This window comes from Sciurus carolinensis, chromosome 13, assembly GCF_902686445.1.
Source record: "Sciurus carolinensis chromosome 13, mSciCar1.2, whole genome shotgun sequence".
NCBI lineage: Eukaryota > Metazoa > Chordata > Mammalia > Rodentia > Sciuridae > Sciurus > Sciurus carolinensis.
Window position 1 is genome coordinate 73,070,537 of NC_062225.1, and position 16,065 is coordinate 73,086,601.

Sequence of the window (16,065 nt, forward strand, 5' to 3'; positions counted from 1 at the left end):
GGCTCCATGAATGGAAGCGGCGGCGGCGGCGGGAGCGGCCTGAGCTGGGCGCCGGGGCCAGGGCCAGGGGCTGCCCGGGGCCCGCGCCTCTGCATGGGGGTGGCCCGCGGGCCCTGAGAGCAGGGGCGGGCAAAGGGGCCGAGCTGGGAGGGGCGGGGCCGGGCGCCCGCGGGGCCGGAGGCGCGTCGGGCTGGAGCCGGTCACGATGCCCCGAAGGAAGCAAAGCCACCCGCAGCCCGTGAAATGCGAGGGGGTCAAAGGTCAGGGGTCAGGGGCTTTGGGGGGAGGAGCAGGGGTGGGGTCAGTGGAGTGGGCTCAGGTCAGGGTGGAGGGGGACTCCTGAGGGATGGGGCGGGTGATCTGGGCTCCTAGCTTCTCACCCAGGTACTAAGGGAACCCGAGAGGGTCAACGAGTACGGAAAGCGCCGTCCACAAGGGCTGGTTTCCTGCGTGTGGACGATGTGCACCGCTCGGGGGAGAGAATCCACAAGCCCCCTCCCTTCTTTAGTGGATACAGAGGACTCTCTCGACGAAGGACCCGGGGCACTGGTGTTGGAAAGTGATTTGCTACTAGGCCAGGATCTGGAGTTTGAGGAGGAAGAGGAAGAGGAGGAGGAAGGTGACGGCAACAGCGACCAGCTCATGGGCTTTGAGAGAGACTCAGAAGGTGGGTTTTTCTGGGACTTGGTTAAGGATTAGTAGCGCTGGGGACCCTAGCCCTTTAGGAGACAGACAGGTAAGGTAGGGTTTAGTGTCAGCGACCAGAACACCGTTTCCTGCCACAACCTAAGGCTGATTTATTTGGAGCTGGATTACTTCCTTTACTTAATGATTCTATCACTTAGCTGAGAAGTTCTGGAGCTTGGTAAAAGGTAGTGTGAGGAAGGTAGTAAGTGCCCTTTTAATAACCTTGACCCCCTCCCTAGTCCATTTCTTGTGAGTGTACTGTAAATACTTAGGTCTGCTCTTAACTTCGTTTCACCTACAGAACAAGCTCCGTTTGTACTGAGAGTTCTTCACTTATGCCCTTAAGTATCCTTCCTCCTTTTTCTCCTGTGATCCTTAGCATCACCATACCCTAATTTACTTATGAAGGATGTTTTTGAAAGTCACTCAGGAAACTTGTAAAAATGAGAATCCATCCTTTAAGCATAATGTGCATTACTTTCATTATTTGTGCTTCTCTTCCCTCCAAATTTGGCCTTTTGTCTTGAGGTGTGTTTGTTTTATAATCAGCTCTGTCCTAGAAGCTAATAGACTAGAAAAAGGTCTCAAGTCCTGCCTGAGACCTATTTATACTTTCTTATTCAAGAATTAATTACATTATTTAATCATTTCACTTTGCAATCTGTGAGCCCTTGATCTTTTCCATTCAGTTCAACTCTACTAACATTAGGTTAGTGCAGATTCAGAAGAAGACAATTCATTTTGAACTTTCTGGAGCATTATAGGGGAAGCCATGACCCTGGAGAAAGAACTAAAGGGATTATCAAAGCCAAGAGAAAGGTGGGGCCAAGCAAGTGGGACCTAAGTGAGAAAGGGATTTTGGAGCTGGTCCTACCCCATATTGATGTATCTTCTTATGTGTCTCTTGCCAGGAGACTCTCTGGGGGCCAGGCCTGGGCTTCCCTACGGGCTGAGCGACGACGAGTCTGGGGGCGGCCGAGCATTAAGTGCTGAGAGTGAAGTTGAGGAGCCAGCCAGGGGTCCAGGGGAGGCCAGGGGTGAGAGGCCAGGCCCAGCCTGCCAGCTGTGTGGGGGGCTGACAGGTGAGGGGCCGTGTTGTGGGGCAGGAGGGCCGGGTGGGGGGCCCCCGCTGCCCCCACGGCTACTGTACTCATGCCGCCTCTGCGCCTTCGTGTCCCACTACTCGAGCCACCTGAAGCGGCACATGCAGACACACAGCGGAGAGAAGCCGTTCCGCTGTGGCCGCTGCCCCTACGCCTCAGCCCAGCTCGTCAACCTGACACGACATACCCGCACCCACACTGGCGAGAAGCCCTACCGCTGTCCCCACTGCCCCTTTGCCTGCAGCAGCCTGGGCAACCTGAGGCGGCATCAGCGTACCCATGCAGGGCCCCCCACTCCTCCCTGCCCGACCTGTGGCTTCCGCTGCTGTGCTCCACGACCAGCCCGGCCTCCCAGTCCCACAGAGCAGGAGGGAGCAGTGCCCCGGAGACCTGAAGGTAAAATGCCAGGATCTTTCTAGGATGTGGTGGGTAGCACTAGTGATATTTGGGATTAATAGCTCAAGTTTCATTGTTCCCACAGATGCTCTGCTCCTTCCAGATTTGAGCCTCCATGTGCCACCAGGTGGTGCCAGTTTCCTGCCAGACTGTGGGCAGCTGCGGGGTGAAGGGGAGGGCCTGTGCGGGACTGGATCAGAACCACTGCCAGAGCTGCTGTTCCCTTGGACCTGCCGGGGCTGTGGACAAGAGCTGGAGGAGGGTGAGGGTAGTCGGCTGGGATCTGCCATGTGTGGGCGCTGCATGCGAGGAGAGGCTGGAGGGGGTGCCAGTGGGGGGCCCCAGGGCCCCAGTGACAAAGGCTTTGCCTGTAGCCTCTGCCCCTTTGCCACTCACTATCCCAACCACCTGGCCCGGCACATGAAGACACACAGTGGTGAGAAGCCCTTCCGCTGCGCCCGCTGTCCTTATGCCTCTGCTCATCTGGATAACCTGAAACGGCACCAGCGTGTCCACACAGGAGAGAAGCCCTACAAGTGCCCCCTCTGCCCCTATGCCTGTGGCAACCTGGCCAACCTCAAACGTCATGGTCGTATCCACTCTGGTGACAAACCTTTTCGATGTAGCCTTTGCAACTACAGCTGCAACCAGAGCATGAACCTCAAACGCCACATGCTGAGGCACACAGGCGAGAAGCCCTTCCGCTGTGCCACCTGCGCCTACACCACAGGCCACTGGGACAACTACAAGCGCCACCAGAAGGTGCATGGCCATGGTGGGGCAGGAGGGCCTGGCCTCTCTGCCTCAGAGGGATGGGCACCACCTCACAGCCCACCCTCTGTTTTGAGCACTCGGGGTCCAACAGCCCTGGGCACTGCTGGTAGCCGGGCTCTCCATACAGACTCACCTTGAACTAGGTCCTTCCCCAGGGCCCTATGGATTAGCCCTGCTCTTCCTGCGTTTTATACAGATGGAACAGAAGCCAACTTCTCTTTTCCCCCGCTGGCCAGGGGCTCCACAGACTAACCTAGGCATTATATGGACCAGCCCAAATTCTGTGGGCAGGGGCCCATATGGACCAGGGGGCCTTGCCTTGACTGATGCACTTCATGAGCTCAGTGAGAAGGGCCTTGTATTCACCTCCACTGCTCTAAGGGGCTGTGGATGAACTGGCTGGGGACTGCCCAGCGTCCCACCTGTTTATTTAACTTATTTCAGTGCTTTATAATAAAGGAAACACTAACAAAGCCATGTCTATGCTGAATTGGCAATGGCAAGCAGTTTGGCCTTGTCCTTAGCACAGCAGTCCATGCTGCACAGGTGGCAGCAGGAGCAGTGAGAGGGAACCAGAGGTAGGCAGCAGTCAGGCTTGAGTTTAATGATGGGGAGCTGGGCCAGACCACACACAGACCTCTGCCCGTCCCCTTGCCCATGGCCCCAAGAAGCCAGAAGCAGACCAGGGGGAGCTCTGGCTCCTCCCAAAGGCAGGTAGCCATGGTCCCTTGGACTTTGTGCAAAATACTAAATGTTAATTTGGCATCGAGGGCCTGCTCTGAAAGAGAGAGGGCAGTCCTTTGTGCAGCCAGCCTGGCAGGGAGGGAAGGTGGGTTAGGAGGCCCCTGGCCAAGAAGGAAAAGGGGAGGTAGGAAGGAAAGAGAAAAAACTCCCCCTAGATTGGGGGGCACAGGGCACATTTCTGTAAATTCCTCTGGGGTAGACATCCAAGCAGTGGAGATTACAGATCCTCATCTCCAATGCCCTCGAAGGCGAAATTGCCGTGGACATCACTGGCACTGGCATCTGTGCTGGGACTGCCAATCCCCCGCAAGCTCACAGCACTCAGCTTACTCTGTAACAAAGGCAGGGTGGGGGTCAGAGAGCTTAAGCCTACAAGACCCCTACAACACCAACCTCACCAACCCTGTTAACTCACTGAGAGTTTGACCATGGACTCCCGGCTGGCATCAGGTGACTCCTGGGGAAGAGGAGGCACAGGTGTCAGATTCACTGGGGGAGGTAAGGCAAGTCTGGAAGCCAGGGTAATGAACTGGGGTGATACTTACTAGCAGCGGTGGGGACTTCACTGCTTGCTGGCTATCTGAGCGTCTCAGGGTGCCCCCTACCCGCCGGCGCAACATCTGGGGACAAAAGATACAAAGTGCTGATAAGGTCAGGATCACTCCTGTCAGAATCTTAAGTATGTCCCCTCAAGAGAAGCCTCACCCCCTGGGACACAAGGCAGGGAGAACACAACCACTCAGCTGCCTGGTCCCTGCTTGCTGCTTACCTTCCTGATACTGCCCCCAGATTTCTTCACCATCAATTCATCTACCATTGACTGGAGGCAGATGCTCATCATGATAGCCTAAGGGCAGAGAGCTTGTTGACTTGGGTGGTCATCCAGAGCCCAGAACCCCCAAGACAAGGGCTCCCACTCATGAAGTCCTGGAAGCCCTAGATGGTTATCTAAGGGGCTTCCGAGGAGGTCTGAGGGTGGTCTCACCTGGGGGCTGGTAATGGTAACCCACTGTAGCCGGTCCTTGCTCATGAGGTATTCAAAAGCCAGTTCCAGGCGCACTTCACCACGGCCCCGGCCTGGGCTGCTTGTACCTCCACTGGGCAGTGGCACCTGGGGAAGGAAGGAGAATTAGGCTACCTCTTCTAACCCACTGCAGTCCATCCCTGAAGCTCAAGGGTTGCTGTACTTGACTCCCGGAAGTCTTCACTCCCACTTTACTCACAGAGGAAGTGACCCGCCAGCATCGCATGCGGGTGACTCGGAAGGAGCCTTCTCGAAGTTGCTGGCCAGGCAGGCGGAGCTGGAGACTGAGCTCACTGTTGCCTGCACTCACCACCACTGGACAATCCTTCTCTGGGAAGTCGGCCACACAGGCGTCAAAGCGCAGGTAGCCGTAGTGCCGCAGGGTTTGGGCCAGACGCAGGAACTGAAAAATGTCACCATGTATCTTGGATTAGAAGGAGTGGTAGCTTGGAGTATGCAACCCCTTGCAGGGACAGCCAGGCAGAGCTCACCTCCTTCTTGGAGACCTTCTCTTGCAGAGATTTGAGCTGCCGATGCTGCTCTTTGGTGACCAGGATCCACCCATGCTCGATATCTGACACTGTCTACAGTAGAAACAAGGGGTGGGGGTGGGGGATCCAGTCAGTGGCCCCAGGACAATGTCTACAGTTAGCTGTGTCCAGTCTGACTCTAGCCCCACACTTGAGTGACCTTTTTAAAGTGAGACCTTGACCTTATCAACTTAAAAGTAGGGAGAATAGAGATTCCTTCAAGAGCCCTGACAGTATTCTAGGAATGTCCCCAAGAACTGAGAACAAAGACAAAGATTTTCTTGGGCAAGTGGGACAGCAGAGTCATTTTCAGGGCAAGGGTTCTGAGGCAGCTCCAAGCTCACCTGAGCATAAAGCAGGTTCAGGCCAACTCGGTTCTCCATGACATCGTCATCATAGGCAGAGTCCCAATAACTGTGAGGCCAAGGGGTGGAAAGGGGTAATGGGGCTAAGCTGGGGTAAGGCAAGAGATAGAATGGAAAAAGTCTAGAACTCTAGGGCTAATGGTAAGACAGTGGGAGGAAGTTTGGGAGGCCTGATAGAAACACATGGCACTACTCCCTTGTCCAGATTATTCTGTCTCAACATATAGCCCAAAATCATACTCAGCACCATCCCCACTTTCAGGCCCAGCCCTGACCTCTTCCTTAGCACAATCTTATACTCTTGACTCCGAAGACTGGTAACAGACACATAAGGCAGCTCAAATTCTTGCAACTTCCGTACAACTATGGATTAAAAAAAAAAAAATGTGATGAGCCTTAAAGAAAAGGAAACAAAGAAAGAAGAAAGACACACTCTGAGGAAATGTCTCATTCTAAGGGGTGACAGGGAGACAAAACTCACTACTGGAAACACAATGAAATAGTAAAGTCTAGAGAGACTCACAAGAAAAAGCTCCATCCTCTTTTTCTCGAACAAGAAAGAGACTAAAGTATCCAATCAGGTCATCTGGAAGATCCAGCTTTGCAGCTACAGCCTGGGGACAGGAAGTACAGCTCACCTATTGGCTGGTCCCAGTCTTTCCCAAGCCCAGGACCTGGGGTGCAGAGGGTGCAGGGCCAGTGCTGAAAAAGTACCTCACCTCCAAAACATCCTCGGTCTGATCTGAAGTTAGCACGTTGACCAGAACTTTCTGCCCGTTGCTGAGCAGCACTTCCAAGGAGACCTCCTCTGTGGGGACCTGCTGTGTCTCCTGTGTGAGCATATATGGGGATGGGAACCACTGCTTATTAACACCTGTCCCCGGACCAGCTCTGCTCCATCTGCAACTATCTATTTTTAGTCCCCTCTTGTGTTTTCATTCTCAGCTGCTTAAACATAGGTTGGGCTTTCTTTGACTTCAGTGGTACAGCAGATGCTTCATTCCATTACCAAAGTTCCAGGATGACTACTCTGAACCATATCATTAAAATGACATGGCCCTCCAGCAAATCTTTCCCTTAAGTCTAGGTCTCACTTAAAGCCTTACCTGTTGTGCACGACGCAGAAAACTATTAAAGGTCTCACTGCTCCCAAGCAGTGGGTCTTGCCGAACTGTGGGAACAAGAGAATGATGTTCTAGTATTTTAGGATTCACTGGCTTCCCCCAGTCCTCCTCTTAGTAGGTCCCCCCGACCCCATTTCCTGGGCTGATGGTGGCCTGCCACATCCCCCAGCTGGCCTCACCTCACTCAATGTTTGCATAAATTCTTCACCTGCCCCACCCTTGGCTGCCATCTAGTTGAGTCCAGTCTATAGAACTAGGGAAATAACAATGATGTTAATCTAAAGCACATCAGATAGAAATTAATTTCTCCCCACCAAACTAAACTGCCTTAAGACTAGTTAGTGTTACACTTGTATTTCTCATAGATATTAGTGCCCAAATTGCTTTGCTAGTATACACTTAAAAATCCTTACAGGCTATTTACTTTGCTTGTTAAATAACAGATCAGACAAGAGGATTCTCACAGAAATTAATGTAGGACTTCTACAGAGCCAGTTGTTTTGAGTTTCTCCCTACAATGCTCAAAATAGTTTAAAGTTAGTTCAATCACTCACCAGCTTGCATGTACTTCTCTAACTGCTCTCTCCTCTGTTCTACCTCTGCAGGTGTCAGAGAGAAAAGCTTCTTTGGGGGGAATGCAGGAAGCACATTGGCCCCATACTCCTTCCGAAGCTACACAGAGAAAGAGATACAACCCTTTCATAAACACAGAAAATGAAGGAAGCAATTGAGACAGAGTTCACCACATCTACTCTGGTCAACTGGGAAATCCTTTGGCAGAATTAGCATCGCAAGGGAGCTGCCTTAGATATAAGTTCTATACTATCTTAGTGTGTATAAGTCAGCCTCTTCACAGTGTGGGGAGGGATTTGTGTGGGGACAGGACCCAAAGGGAGCCCCTCATTATCTAGCAAGACTTCATTGAACCCTCACAGGAAGCAGAGGACTTTATAAGGAATACTTATGTGCACAAATAGTTGGGTCATAGCTAAGTATGTTCACAAAGTAGCTTAAGACTTAAAGGGACTTTGTGGATCAAGGAATTCATTTTTCAGTTGTAGAACCCAAGGTCCAAAGAAATTAGGTAACTGCGTGGGGTTGTGCAACTAATTATCAGTAGAACCAGGACTCTCTACTGAGTTAAATACAGTTCACCATCTGGTAAGGAAGGCAGAGAAACATCATATCACACATATAAGAATAACTGGAACAGCTATACACGTTGAAATGAGCCAAGGAACACACAAGGAAACCAGGGAATGGTTTGTATAAGCAGGGAAAAGAATTTAAAATTGCAGCTCAGATTACAGAAGGAATGTGCTTTCGAAGATGGGGAGGGTTCAGCTTTTCCATGCAGGGGCAAAGGCTAAAAGAACAGTAAAGAAGGTACAGAAAAGCAGGAAGCAGAATGTGAGTATAGGGAGGCACAATTATTGTGGCAAACATTAAGTTCCTTAGGGAGTTCCCCGAAAATGTCAGACGAAAAAATAAAGCACTTCACCCTCCCTTTTGGCAGTGATTAAAGAGGAACCGGATGAAGCAAAAAAAAAAAAAAAAGGAGATATTGACGTCCATGTGCAGGCAAGGGCTCAAAGCTGCCCTCACAGGCGTGCTAGTCCCACCTGCTCGTGCAGCCCCAGGAGCTGGCTGTAGCGCACCCGACAGTGCAGGACTCCGTTCACGTGAATGTTATAGGCCTGAGGACGCAAAAGCAGGCAGGCATTTTAGGGTCGCAGTCCTGGCTATCTCCTGAGAACCCCAGCCGGAAGTTGTCCGGCACAGCTCATTCAGAGTAACACAACGAGATTTCCCGAAGGTTAGTTAGCCTGTTTTCCCCAGGGCCAGGTCCCAAAGCAGAAGGTCCAGTCCGGGGGAAACTCAGGCCCTTGTGCTACAGTCCCCTCCCCGACAGGCCTGTGACACCCACAAAGCAGCCGACCTAGCAAGGGGAGGCGAATGGCCGAACAAAGGACCTACTGGAGCTGGGGAGACCTCTACACGAATTTGAGACTAGACATATGCTCCCAGTGAAGCCAGCGACCTTGGAACTGGCCCGAAGAGAGGCTGCCGGGCCTTGGAGGCCGCTCCCAGAGCTTCGGCCCGTTATCCCCGCCCCGGCCCAGCTCCGGCAGCTCCTCACCACATAGGCGGAGCCGCCGCTGTCCCCGCTGCGGGACTCGGTTTCAGGAATGGAAAAGTGCATGTTCCCTATTGCAGGGCCCCTCCGGGGTCCAGACTGTGAGGGCCTCAGCGGCTCTCCACGCTCGCCTCCGCTGCTCAGTACGTCCCCGCAGCTTCACTCGCCATTTTGGGGGGCCTGGGATCCAAGGTGGGAAGGCGGTAGGACGTCGGCTCTGGGCGTAGAGACCCCAGCATTCTGGGAACTGTAGTCTACAGGGCACGAGGAAGCTGTCAGGACGGGGAGCCCAAAGCCGAGACGGTCCTCATCTCGACCCGTAGTCCGGGGCGGGACCCAATGCACTCCGGAAATTGTAGTCCGTCTGTGGTGTGCGCAGCGGGCGTCGATGGTGGAACCTCCAGCCCAGGGGGCGCTGTAGTCCCAGTGTCTGCGAAGTTAGGCACCGGGACAGCCCGGTGACCGCGGTGGGCGGAGCCTAGGACGGTCCGCGATGGCTGCGGTGGCTGTGGCTGTTCTCGAGGGTGAGCGAAGGGCCGGGAGCACCAACTGGTACGCGAGCCGACGAGCTCGGGACGGCTAGTGCTGGGCCCTGAGCTCCTTTGGGCCCTGTCGTTCCGTTCCGGTGCCACGCCAGCCTCTGGCTTAGACTCGGGTGCAGCCCCACGCTGCGTCCCGGCTGGTTCCCATGAGAAGGGTGGGTGACTCCTCCTTCCTTCCTTCCTCCCCGCCTGTCCTTTGATCTTGCCGCGCAGTGCGTCCCCACGCGGATCCCTGGTTTGCCCCGCGCCTGGCGGCGGAGCCGTGGTCATGCCAACCCAGCAGCCAGCTGCGCCGAGTGCGAGTACCCCGAAACCCTCTCGGAGCCTCTCTGGCTCACTTTGTGCCCTGTTTTCTGATTCAGAATCGGGATCCGGAATGAAAGCGGAACTTTCGCCTCGACCTGGGGTAAGTGAGGGTGCCCTCCCAAGCCGCCTGTCAAATGCTACGCAGGACTGCCAGCTTCATTCTACCCATCTCCCATTCCGTTCAGTTTATTTCTCAGTAAAGCCAGGAATTTTACAGAGGCTAATGGTATTTAAGTCTGATAGTGGAGGAGAAAAATCCATCCCTGTACAGGATGTAAGCTTGTAAAAGGTAACTTGTGGAAGTGAGAGAGGATTAGGTACAGAACCTTGTGGGAATCTTCTAAGCATCCAAGAGTGTTGATTCACCATTGGAATTGTTGGGGGAAGAGCAATGTCCTGTCTGTGTCTCAGGCAGCAGGGAGGGAGATGACCCAAGAAGAGAAGCTGCAGCTTCGGAAGGAAAAGAAACAGCAAAAGAAGAGACGGAAGGAGGACAAGGGGGCAGAACCAGAAACTGGCTCTGCTGTATCTACAGCACAGTGTCAAGGTGCGCGGTTTTTTAATGGGCAGGGTTGTGAAACTGGTTAGAGGGAGGTGGTGGGGTGACAGGACAAAATTGGTTTGAGCAAGTGAAAAGTGAAAAGATTCAGATAAGCCAAAAGAGAAGCTATGGTTGGGGCAGAAATATCTCCTGTCTGGGACTTGTGCACCCTCTTACTTCTACATTTAGTAGGCACAACCAGAGAACTGCCAGGAACTGGCAGTCAGTTGGGGGGCACTGCCGGGGAGAAAGTTCCAGCTGGTCGGAGTAAGGCAGAACTTCGAGCTGAGCGTCGAGCTAAACAGGAGGCTGAGCGAGCCCTGAAGCAGGCAAGAAAAGGGGAACAAGGAGGGCCACCTCCTCAGGCCTGTCCCAGCACAGCTGGAGAAATCCTCTCAGGTATTTTCCCTTATTTCAAAACCTCTTGCTCCTAATTCAGTGCTAGCTAAGGCTTCCCCTTAGAAAAACTTTTCTCCTTCCATTCTCACCGTGGAACCCAAAGTTCAGAATTCTTATATCAACCCCATCCTTTACCTATTTCTTCTTCTACTCTATTCTCCTTGCTCCTACATCCTATTATTCTTGATGCACCTTGTGCCATAAGAGCAAATTACCCATTTCAAGACCTATTATATCTTGAAAATAGCCATTATCTTTTAGGAGTGAAGCGTCTCCCAGAGCACACTCAGGTTGATGACTCCACACTTCTGAGAAGGCTTGTTAAAAAAACAGAGAGACAACAGGTAGGAAGTAGGTTTGGTGTGTGTCCAGAGCGAGCCTAGGTAGATGGGGTGGAGGGAGGAAAATTGTTTGGGGCAAAGTGAGACCCTGGAGAAGGGATGGGTATTTGGATCAAAGTAGTGTTACTGTTCAGTTCCTTTCCAGCTTCATTCTATAAGTTTTAAACTCTGGGCCATTGGTTCTGTTCCCATCTTGTCAAGGTTCCTACACGAAAGGATTATGGATCCAAAGTCAGTCTCTTCTCCCACCTACCCCAGTACAGCAGACAGAACTTCCTGACCCAGTATATGAGGTAGGATCCTATGTCATAACATTTAAGTCTGAGAAGGTTTAATAACTCAGTCATTAAAAGTGATTGGAAGTTTGAGATGGGATCTGTGGAGAGAAGTATGAACTCAAGACAAAACTCTGGAGGAAACGGGGGAGTCTGTGCTAGTGAGAAAAGTTCCTTTTCATCAGGGGTAAGGGGCAGTAGGTGCTCAAGTTCCCTTGCAAAATATGTGACACCACCATCCCCATCAGCATCCCATCCTCTGTGATCCACCCAGCCATGGTGCGACTCGGCCTGCAGTACTCCCAGGGCCTGGTCAGTGGCTCCAATGCCCGGTGTATTGCCCTGCTTCGTGCCTTACAACAGGTATGCCCCATCCTGTTCTTTTATGACTCCACCCCACCTTCCTCCAAACTATCCCAGCTCCTCTGACCCAAGGTAATCTCTTAGACAAAGAGGGACTCCCACCCTCAGAACACTTTCCTCAGTGAAGTTTACCCTTACTTCCTTTTTGGACATCTTATTAAGAAACACTATGCTGATCAGTTTGTGTACTCTGTAGGTGATTCAGGATTACACAACACCTCCCAATGAAGAACTCTCAAGGGATCTTGTGAATAAACTAAAGCCCTACATCAGGTAAGGATGACAACTACAAGTCCACTCCCATCTCATCCAGGCCTTTGCAGGTCCTCTTTCTCTTGCTTTTCTACACTATTTCATTTTCCGTTTTTATTTTCAAAGAATAAAAAAAAAGTAGCAGCATTTTAAGTTTTAACAAGTTGCACAAACTGAGGTGTTGTTGTTGTAGCTTCCTGACTCAGTGCCGCCCCCTGTCTGCGAGCATGTACAACGCCATTAAATTCCTCAACAAGGAAATCACCAGTGTGAGCAGCTCCAAGCGGGAAGAAGAGGTGATGAGCAAGAGGAATGGGAGAGGCATGCACCTGTAGTTATGATTTAGAAGCATGTTTGGAACACTTAGGAAGGCCAGCTCTTACTTGTGCTACCTGTGGGCCACCTTCAAGCCCATTGTTATACATAAATTCAAGCATCCAGTATGACAATCCATTTCCTGTTCTCTAACATCTTACTCCATTTAGGCCAAGTCAGAACTTGGAGTAGCCATTGATCGATATGTGCAGGAGAAGATTGTGCTTGCAGCTCAGGCAATTTCACGCTTTGCCTACAAGAAGATCAATAATGGAGATGTGATTCTGGTATATGGATGGTATGATCTAACTCCATGACTAAGAAACTGGGGAGTGGACCAGTATGAAGACAGGATTATCCTCTTGCCTTTGAGAATGGGCTGACCACCAGTTAGTGACTTTTTATAACTGAATCTCTTCTGTATCCCCTTTAGCTCATCTCTGGTATCACGAATTCTTCAGGAGGCTTGGTCCAATGGCCGGCGGTTTCGGGTAGTAGTGGTGGACAGCCGGCCCTGGTTAGAGGGAAGGCACATGCTACGTTCTCTGGTCCGTGCTGGGGTCCCTGCCTCCTACCTGCTGATTCCTGCAGCCTCCTATGTGCTCCCAGAGGTGAGGGCTGAGGAAAGGGACCTCCGAGGTTGGAGGTAAAAGGGTGTAGTAAATAGATATAATCCTACCTTCGTTAGGTTCAGTTATTTAAAAATAGAATAACACAGCCCAGGTCGGGGGTTGTAGCTTGCATAGTATGTGTGAGGGACTCGGTTTTATCCTCAGTACCACATAAAAATAAATAAAGGACTTGTGTCCAAAAAAATAATATAGCCCCGTTTATACTTAATAAGAAAAAAACCTACAGTATGCTCTAGTATAGTATAGCTATGATAAGAACATTATATTAAACTAGCAGAACAAAACAGAACAGAAGTAACCTGGTTTAGTTTCCCTGTAGGAGGCTTGGTGGGTCATTGGTTAGGTGTTTTCCAAGAACAGCAATTATTAAGATTTGTTACTGTCCTGGGCAGAAGTGGGGGAATTTGTTCTGCATTGATATAACATGGCCTTTTTTCCCTTCCCCTTTCCTTACTATCCAAAACAAACAGGTTTCTAAGGTGCTATTGGGAGCTCATGCACTCCTAGCCAATGGCTCTGTGATGTCACGGGTAGGGACTGCACAGCTGGCCTTGGTGGCTCGAGCCCATAATGTCCCAGTGCTGGTCTGCTGTGAAACATACAAGTTCTGTGAGCGTGTGCAGACTGATGCCTTTGTCTCCAATGAGCTAGGTAAGCAGGGCAAAAGAGAACTTCCAGACACCTGAGAAAAGAGGAAGAGGGGAAGCTAAACCACAACTTCTTTCCTAAAAGGATATAATGAGTCTACCTCCCATTGCAGATGACCCTGATGATCTGCAGTGTGAGCGGGGAGAACACGTGGCCCTGGCTAACTGGCAGAACTACCCATCCTTACGGCTACTGAATTTAGTCTATGATGTGACTCCCCCGGAGCTTGTGGATCTGGTGATCACAGAGCTGGGCATGATCCCTTGCAGTTCTGTTCCTGTTGTCCTACGAGTCAAGAGCAGTGACCAATGAGGGGGAAACACAGACTCAATAAATGGCATCATACACCCTACACTCAGTAACTGCTCCTTTGTATCCCTTTTAGCATTTCCACCGCTTAAGTTAAGAGTCCGTGCCTACTGCTAACTTCTGGCCTTTGTGGAGACCCTCTCAGGTGAGGCCAAGGTGAGGGTCCATATGGAGATCAAAACCTATCCAGATCTTTAGTCATTAATATTGAGCATCTCATGTCAGACACTGAAGTAGATATGAAGAGAAATATATGGACAAATAAGAGTCCTAACCTTAGTAATAAGTTAGCATTTATGGAGTACTCAATGTGTAAGAAATTATTCTGAGTCCCTTATCACCTAGTCAGAAATACCAATACATTGCCATGAAATAAATGAGATTTTGTAGATAAGAAAATGGGAGGAAACACAGCTAAGGCACATTAAACTGTGAGTTTAATCACTGCTTAGCTTCAAAATGGAAAGATCCATTTGTGTTTTTTTTTTTTTTTTTTTTTTTTGGTACTGGGGATTGAACACAGGGGCACTCAACCACTGAGCCACATCCCCAGCCCTTTTTTGTATTTTATTTAGAGACAGGGTCTCGCTGAGTTGTTGAAGCTGGCTTTGAACTCTCAATCCACCTGCCTCAGCCTCCTGAGCCTCTGGATTTATAGGCAAGCACCACCATGCCCGGTTGTGTGCATGTTTTGTTAAAATATTTCAAATAGCACAAGATAGTGCCTGTCAGTATTCCCAGTGACTTGGGAGGCTGAAGCAGGAAAATCATAAGTTCAAGACCAGCCTGGGTAACTTAAGACTATCTCAAAATAAAAAGGGCTGGGGATGCAGATCTGTGCTAGAGGGCTTGCCTAGCTTGCATGAGGCCCTGGGTTCAATCTCTAGCAACACACACACACACACAAAGAAAATCGAAGACTGGAGGGGCTGGAATTAAAGCTCAGTGGTATAGCATTTGCTAGCACATGTGAGGAACTGGGTTTGATTCTCAGCATCACATAAAAATAAAGGTGTAAACAACAACAAAAAACTTAAAATACAAAAAGACTGAATTGTAGCTCAGTGACAGAGTGCATGCTTAGCATGTATAGGGTCCTGGGTTCAATCTCTTTAGCACTGGGGGTGGGGGAGAAGTTGACTTACAGAAACCAGGTTAACTGTCATTATAAAATGTCCCACATTCTGTATTTGACTATTTGCTTTCATGTAGTATTAATTCATTCTCTAAGCCCTGTGTTTCTATTTCAACTTTTTGGGTAGGATAGGTAATATATGGTTCTATGTGCTTTATATTGTATGTCATCAGGACGCAAACAATGACTGGTTATTTCATGTTTAGTGATGAGTTGGTCCAGGCATTTTAAAGCTTTCCCCAAACATTTAAATTATGGTTTTATCCACTGATAATTGTTGCCTGAATAATTTCTTTAGGAGATGAAAGGCAGGATAAATACTTAATTTTTTCCTTTTATTTGTCTATTTTCAGGAATTGGTCCCTAGTTACTGCCAGTGGTTTACAATGAGCATTTCTTGGGGCTGGGGAGATAGCTCAGTCGGTAGAGTGCTTGCCTTGCAAGCACAAGGGCCTGGGTTCGATCCCCAGCACCCAAAAAAAAAAAAAAAGCAAAAATACAATGAGCATTTCTTGGAGGTTTTGGTTTCCTGTTTTTTTGTTTTTTTTTTTTTTAAGATCAATATGAACTCAGTCATCAAAATTAAGCAGGATCAGTTTTATGCTTTAGAAAGATACTGGTAGAGATTACAGAAACAGATCAGTTAAGACTGTTTTTCAGGGCAGGGAGGTGTAGCTCAATGGCATAGCACTTGCCCAGCATGTGTGAGATCCTGGGTTTGATGGCCAGCAGCATACATACAAACATATATACATAAATATATAAAGCCATTTGCTGTGGCACACGCCTGTAATCCCAGCAGTTCTGGAGGATGAGGCAGAAGGAGCCCATTTCAGCTCAAAAATGAGGCTGGGGATGTGGCTCAGTGGTTAAACACCTTGGGTTCAATCCCTGGTATCAAATAAATAAATAAATGAGCAAACTGGTCCGGCAATGTCACTTCAGGGAATTCATCCTACCCATATATGTGCATGTTTGAAGTAACTTAGATACAAAGTTATTTATAGTAGCATTGTTAATAACAGCAAAAGATTGGAAACCACTTAAATATCCATTAGGATCATTAATGCATTAAATAATAATACATTCATAAAATTAAATCCTAGGCAGTAATAAAGAATGA

General features: G+C 49.8%; 3 protein-coding genes across 9 annotated transcripts; 2 read left to right on the plus strand and 1 right to left on the minus strand.

Annotated features, from left to right (window-relative positions):
- Positions 1-15: 15 nt before the first annotated feature.
- On the plus strand, positions 16-3,440 carry Znf513 (zinc finger protein 513). Its single transcript, XM_047522085.1, has 4 exons — positions 16-260; positions 509-667; positions 1,599-2,186; positions 2,272-3,440. The coding sequence occupies exons 1-4, from the start codon at positions 206-208 to the stop codon at positions 3,096-3,098; spliced, it is 1,629 nt and encodes a 542-aa protein (XP_047378041.1). The 5' UTR covers positions 16-205; the 3' UTR covers positions 3,099-3,440.
- Snx17 (sorting nexin 17) lies at positions 3,372-9,193 on the minus strand. Of its 2 annotated transcripts, XM_047522087.1 has the most exons (15): positions 8,888-9,191; positions 8,370-8,444; positions 7,302-7,419; positions 6,730-6,794; positions 6,343-6,453; positions 6,147-6,237; positions 5,899-5,986; positions 5,603-5,672; positions 5,220-5,312; positions 4,928-5,131; positions 4,690-4,815; positions 4,474-4,551; positions 4,250-4,324; positions 4,120-4,161; positions 3,372-4,035 (listed from the first exon to the last, which is right to left on the minus strand). In XM_047522087.1, exons 1-15 carry the CDS (start codon positions 8,948-8,950, stop codon positions 3,922-3,924), a joined length of 1,413 nt encoding a protein of 470 aa, XP_047378043.1. In that variant the 5' UTR covers positions 8,951-9,191; the 3' UTR covers positions 3,372-3,921. The 2 variants fall into 2 exon arrangements, with proteins under 2 accessions (XP_047378043.1, XP_047378044.1); XM_047522088.1 differs by lacking the exon at positions 8,370-8,444 and having other exon boundaries at positions 8,888-9,193.
- Positions 9,194-9,331: 138 nt separating this feature from the next.
- Eif2b4 (eukaryotic translation initiation factor 2B subunit delta) lies at positions 9,332-13,969 on the plus strand. Of its 6 annotated transcripts, none has more exons than XM_047522082.1 (13): positions 9,332-9,408; positions 9,789-9,832; positions 10,144-10,279; positions 10,466-10,672; positions 10,934-11,016; positions 11,215-11,306; positions 11,537-11,651; positions 11,848-11,924; positions 12,097-12,199; positions 12,389-12,516; positions 12,652-12,829; positions 13,321-13,501; positions 13,611-13,959. In XM_047522082.1, the coding sequence occupies exons 1-13, from the start codon at positions 9,378-9,380 to the stop codon at positions 13,808-13,810; spliced, it is 1,575 nt and encodes a 524-aa protein (XP_047378038.1). In that variant the 5' UTR covers positions 9,332-9,377; the 3' UTR covers positions 13,811-13,959. The 6 variants fall into 6 exon arrangements, with proteins under 6 accessions (XP_047378038.1, XP_047378037.1, XP_047378039.1 ...); XM_047522081.1 differs by having other exon boundaries at positions 9,333-9,408; positions 10,463-10,672; positions 13,611-13,947; XM_047522083.1 differs by having other exon boundaries at positions 9,359-9,581; positions 10,463-10,672; positions 13,611-13,944.
- The last annotated feature ends 2,096 nt before the right edge of the window (positions 13,970-16,065 follow it).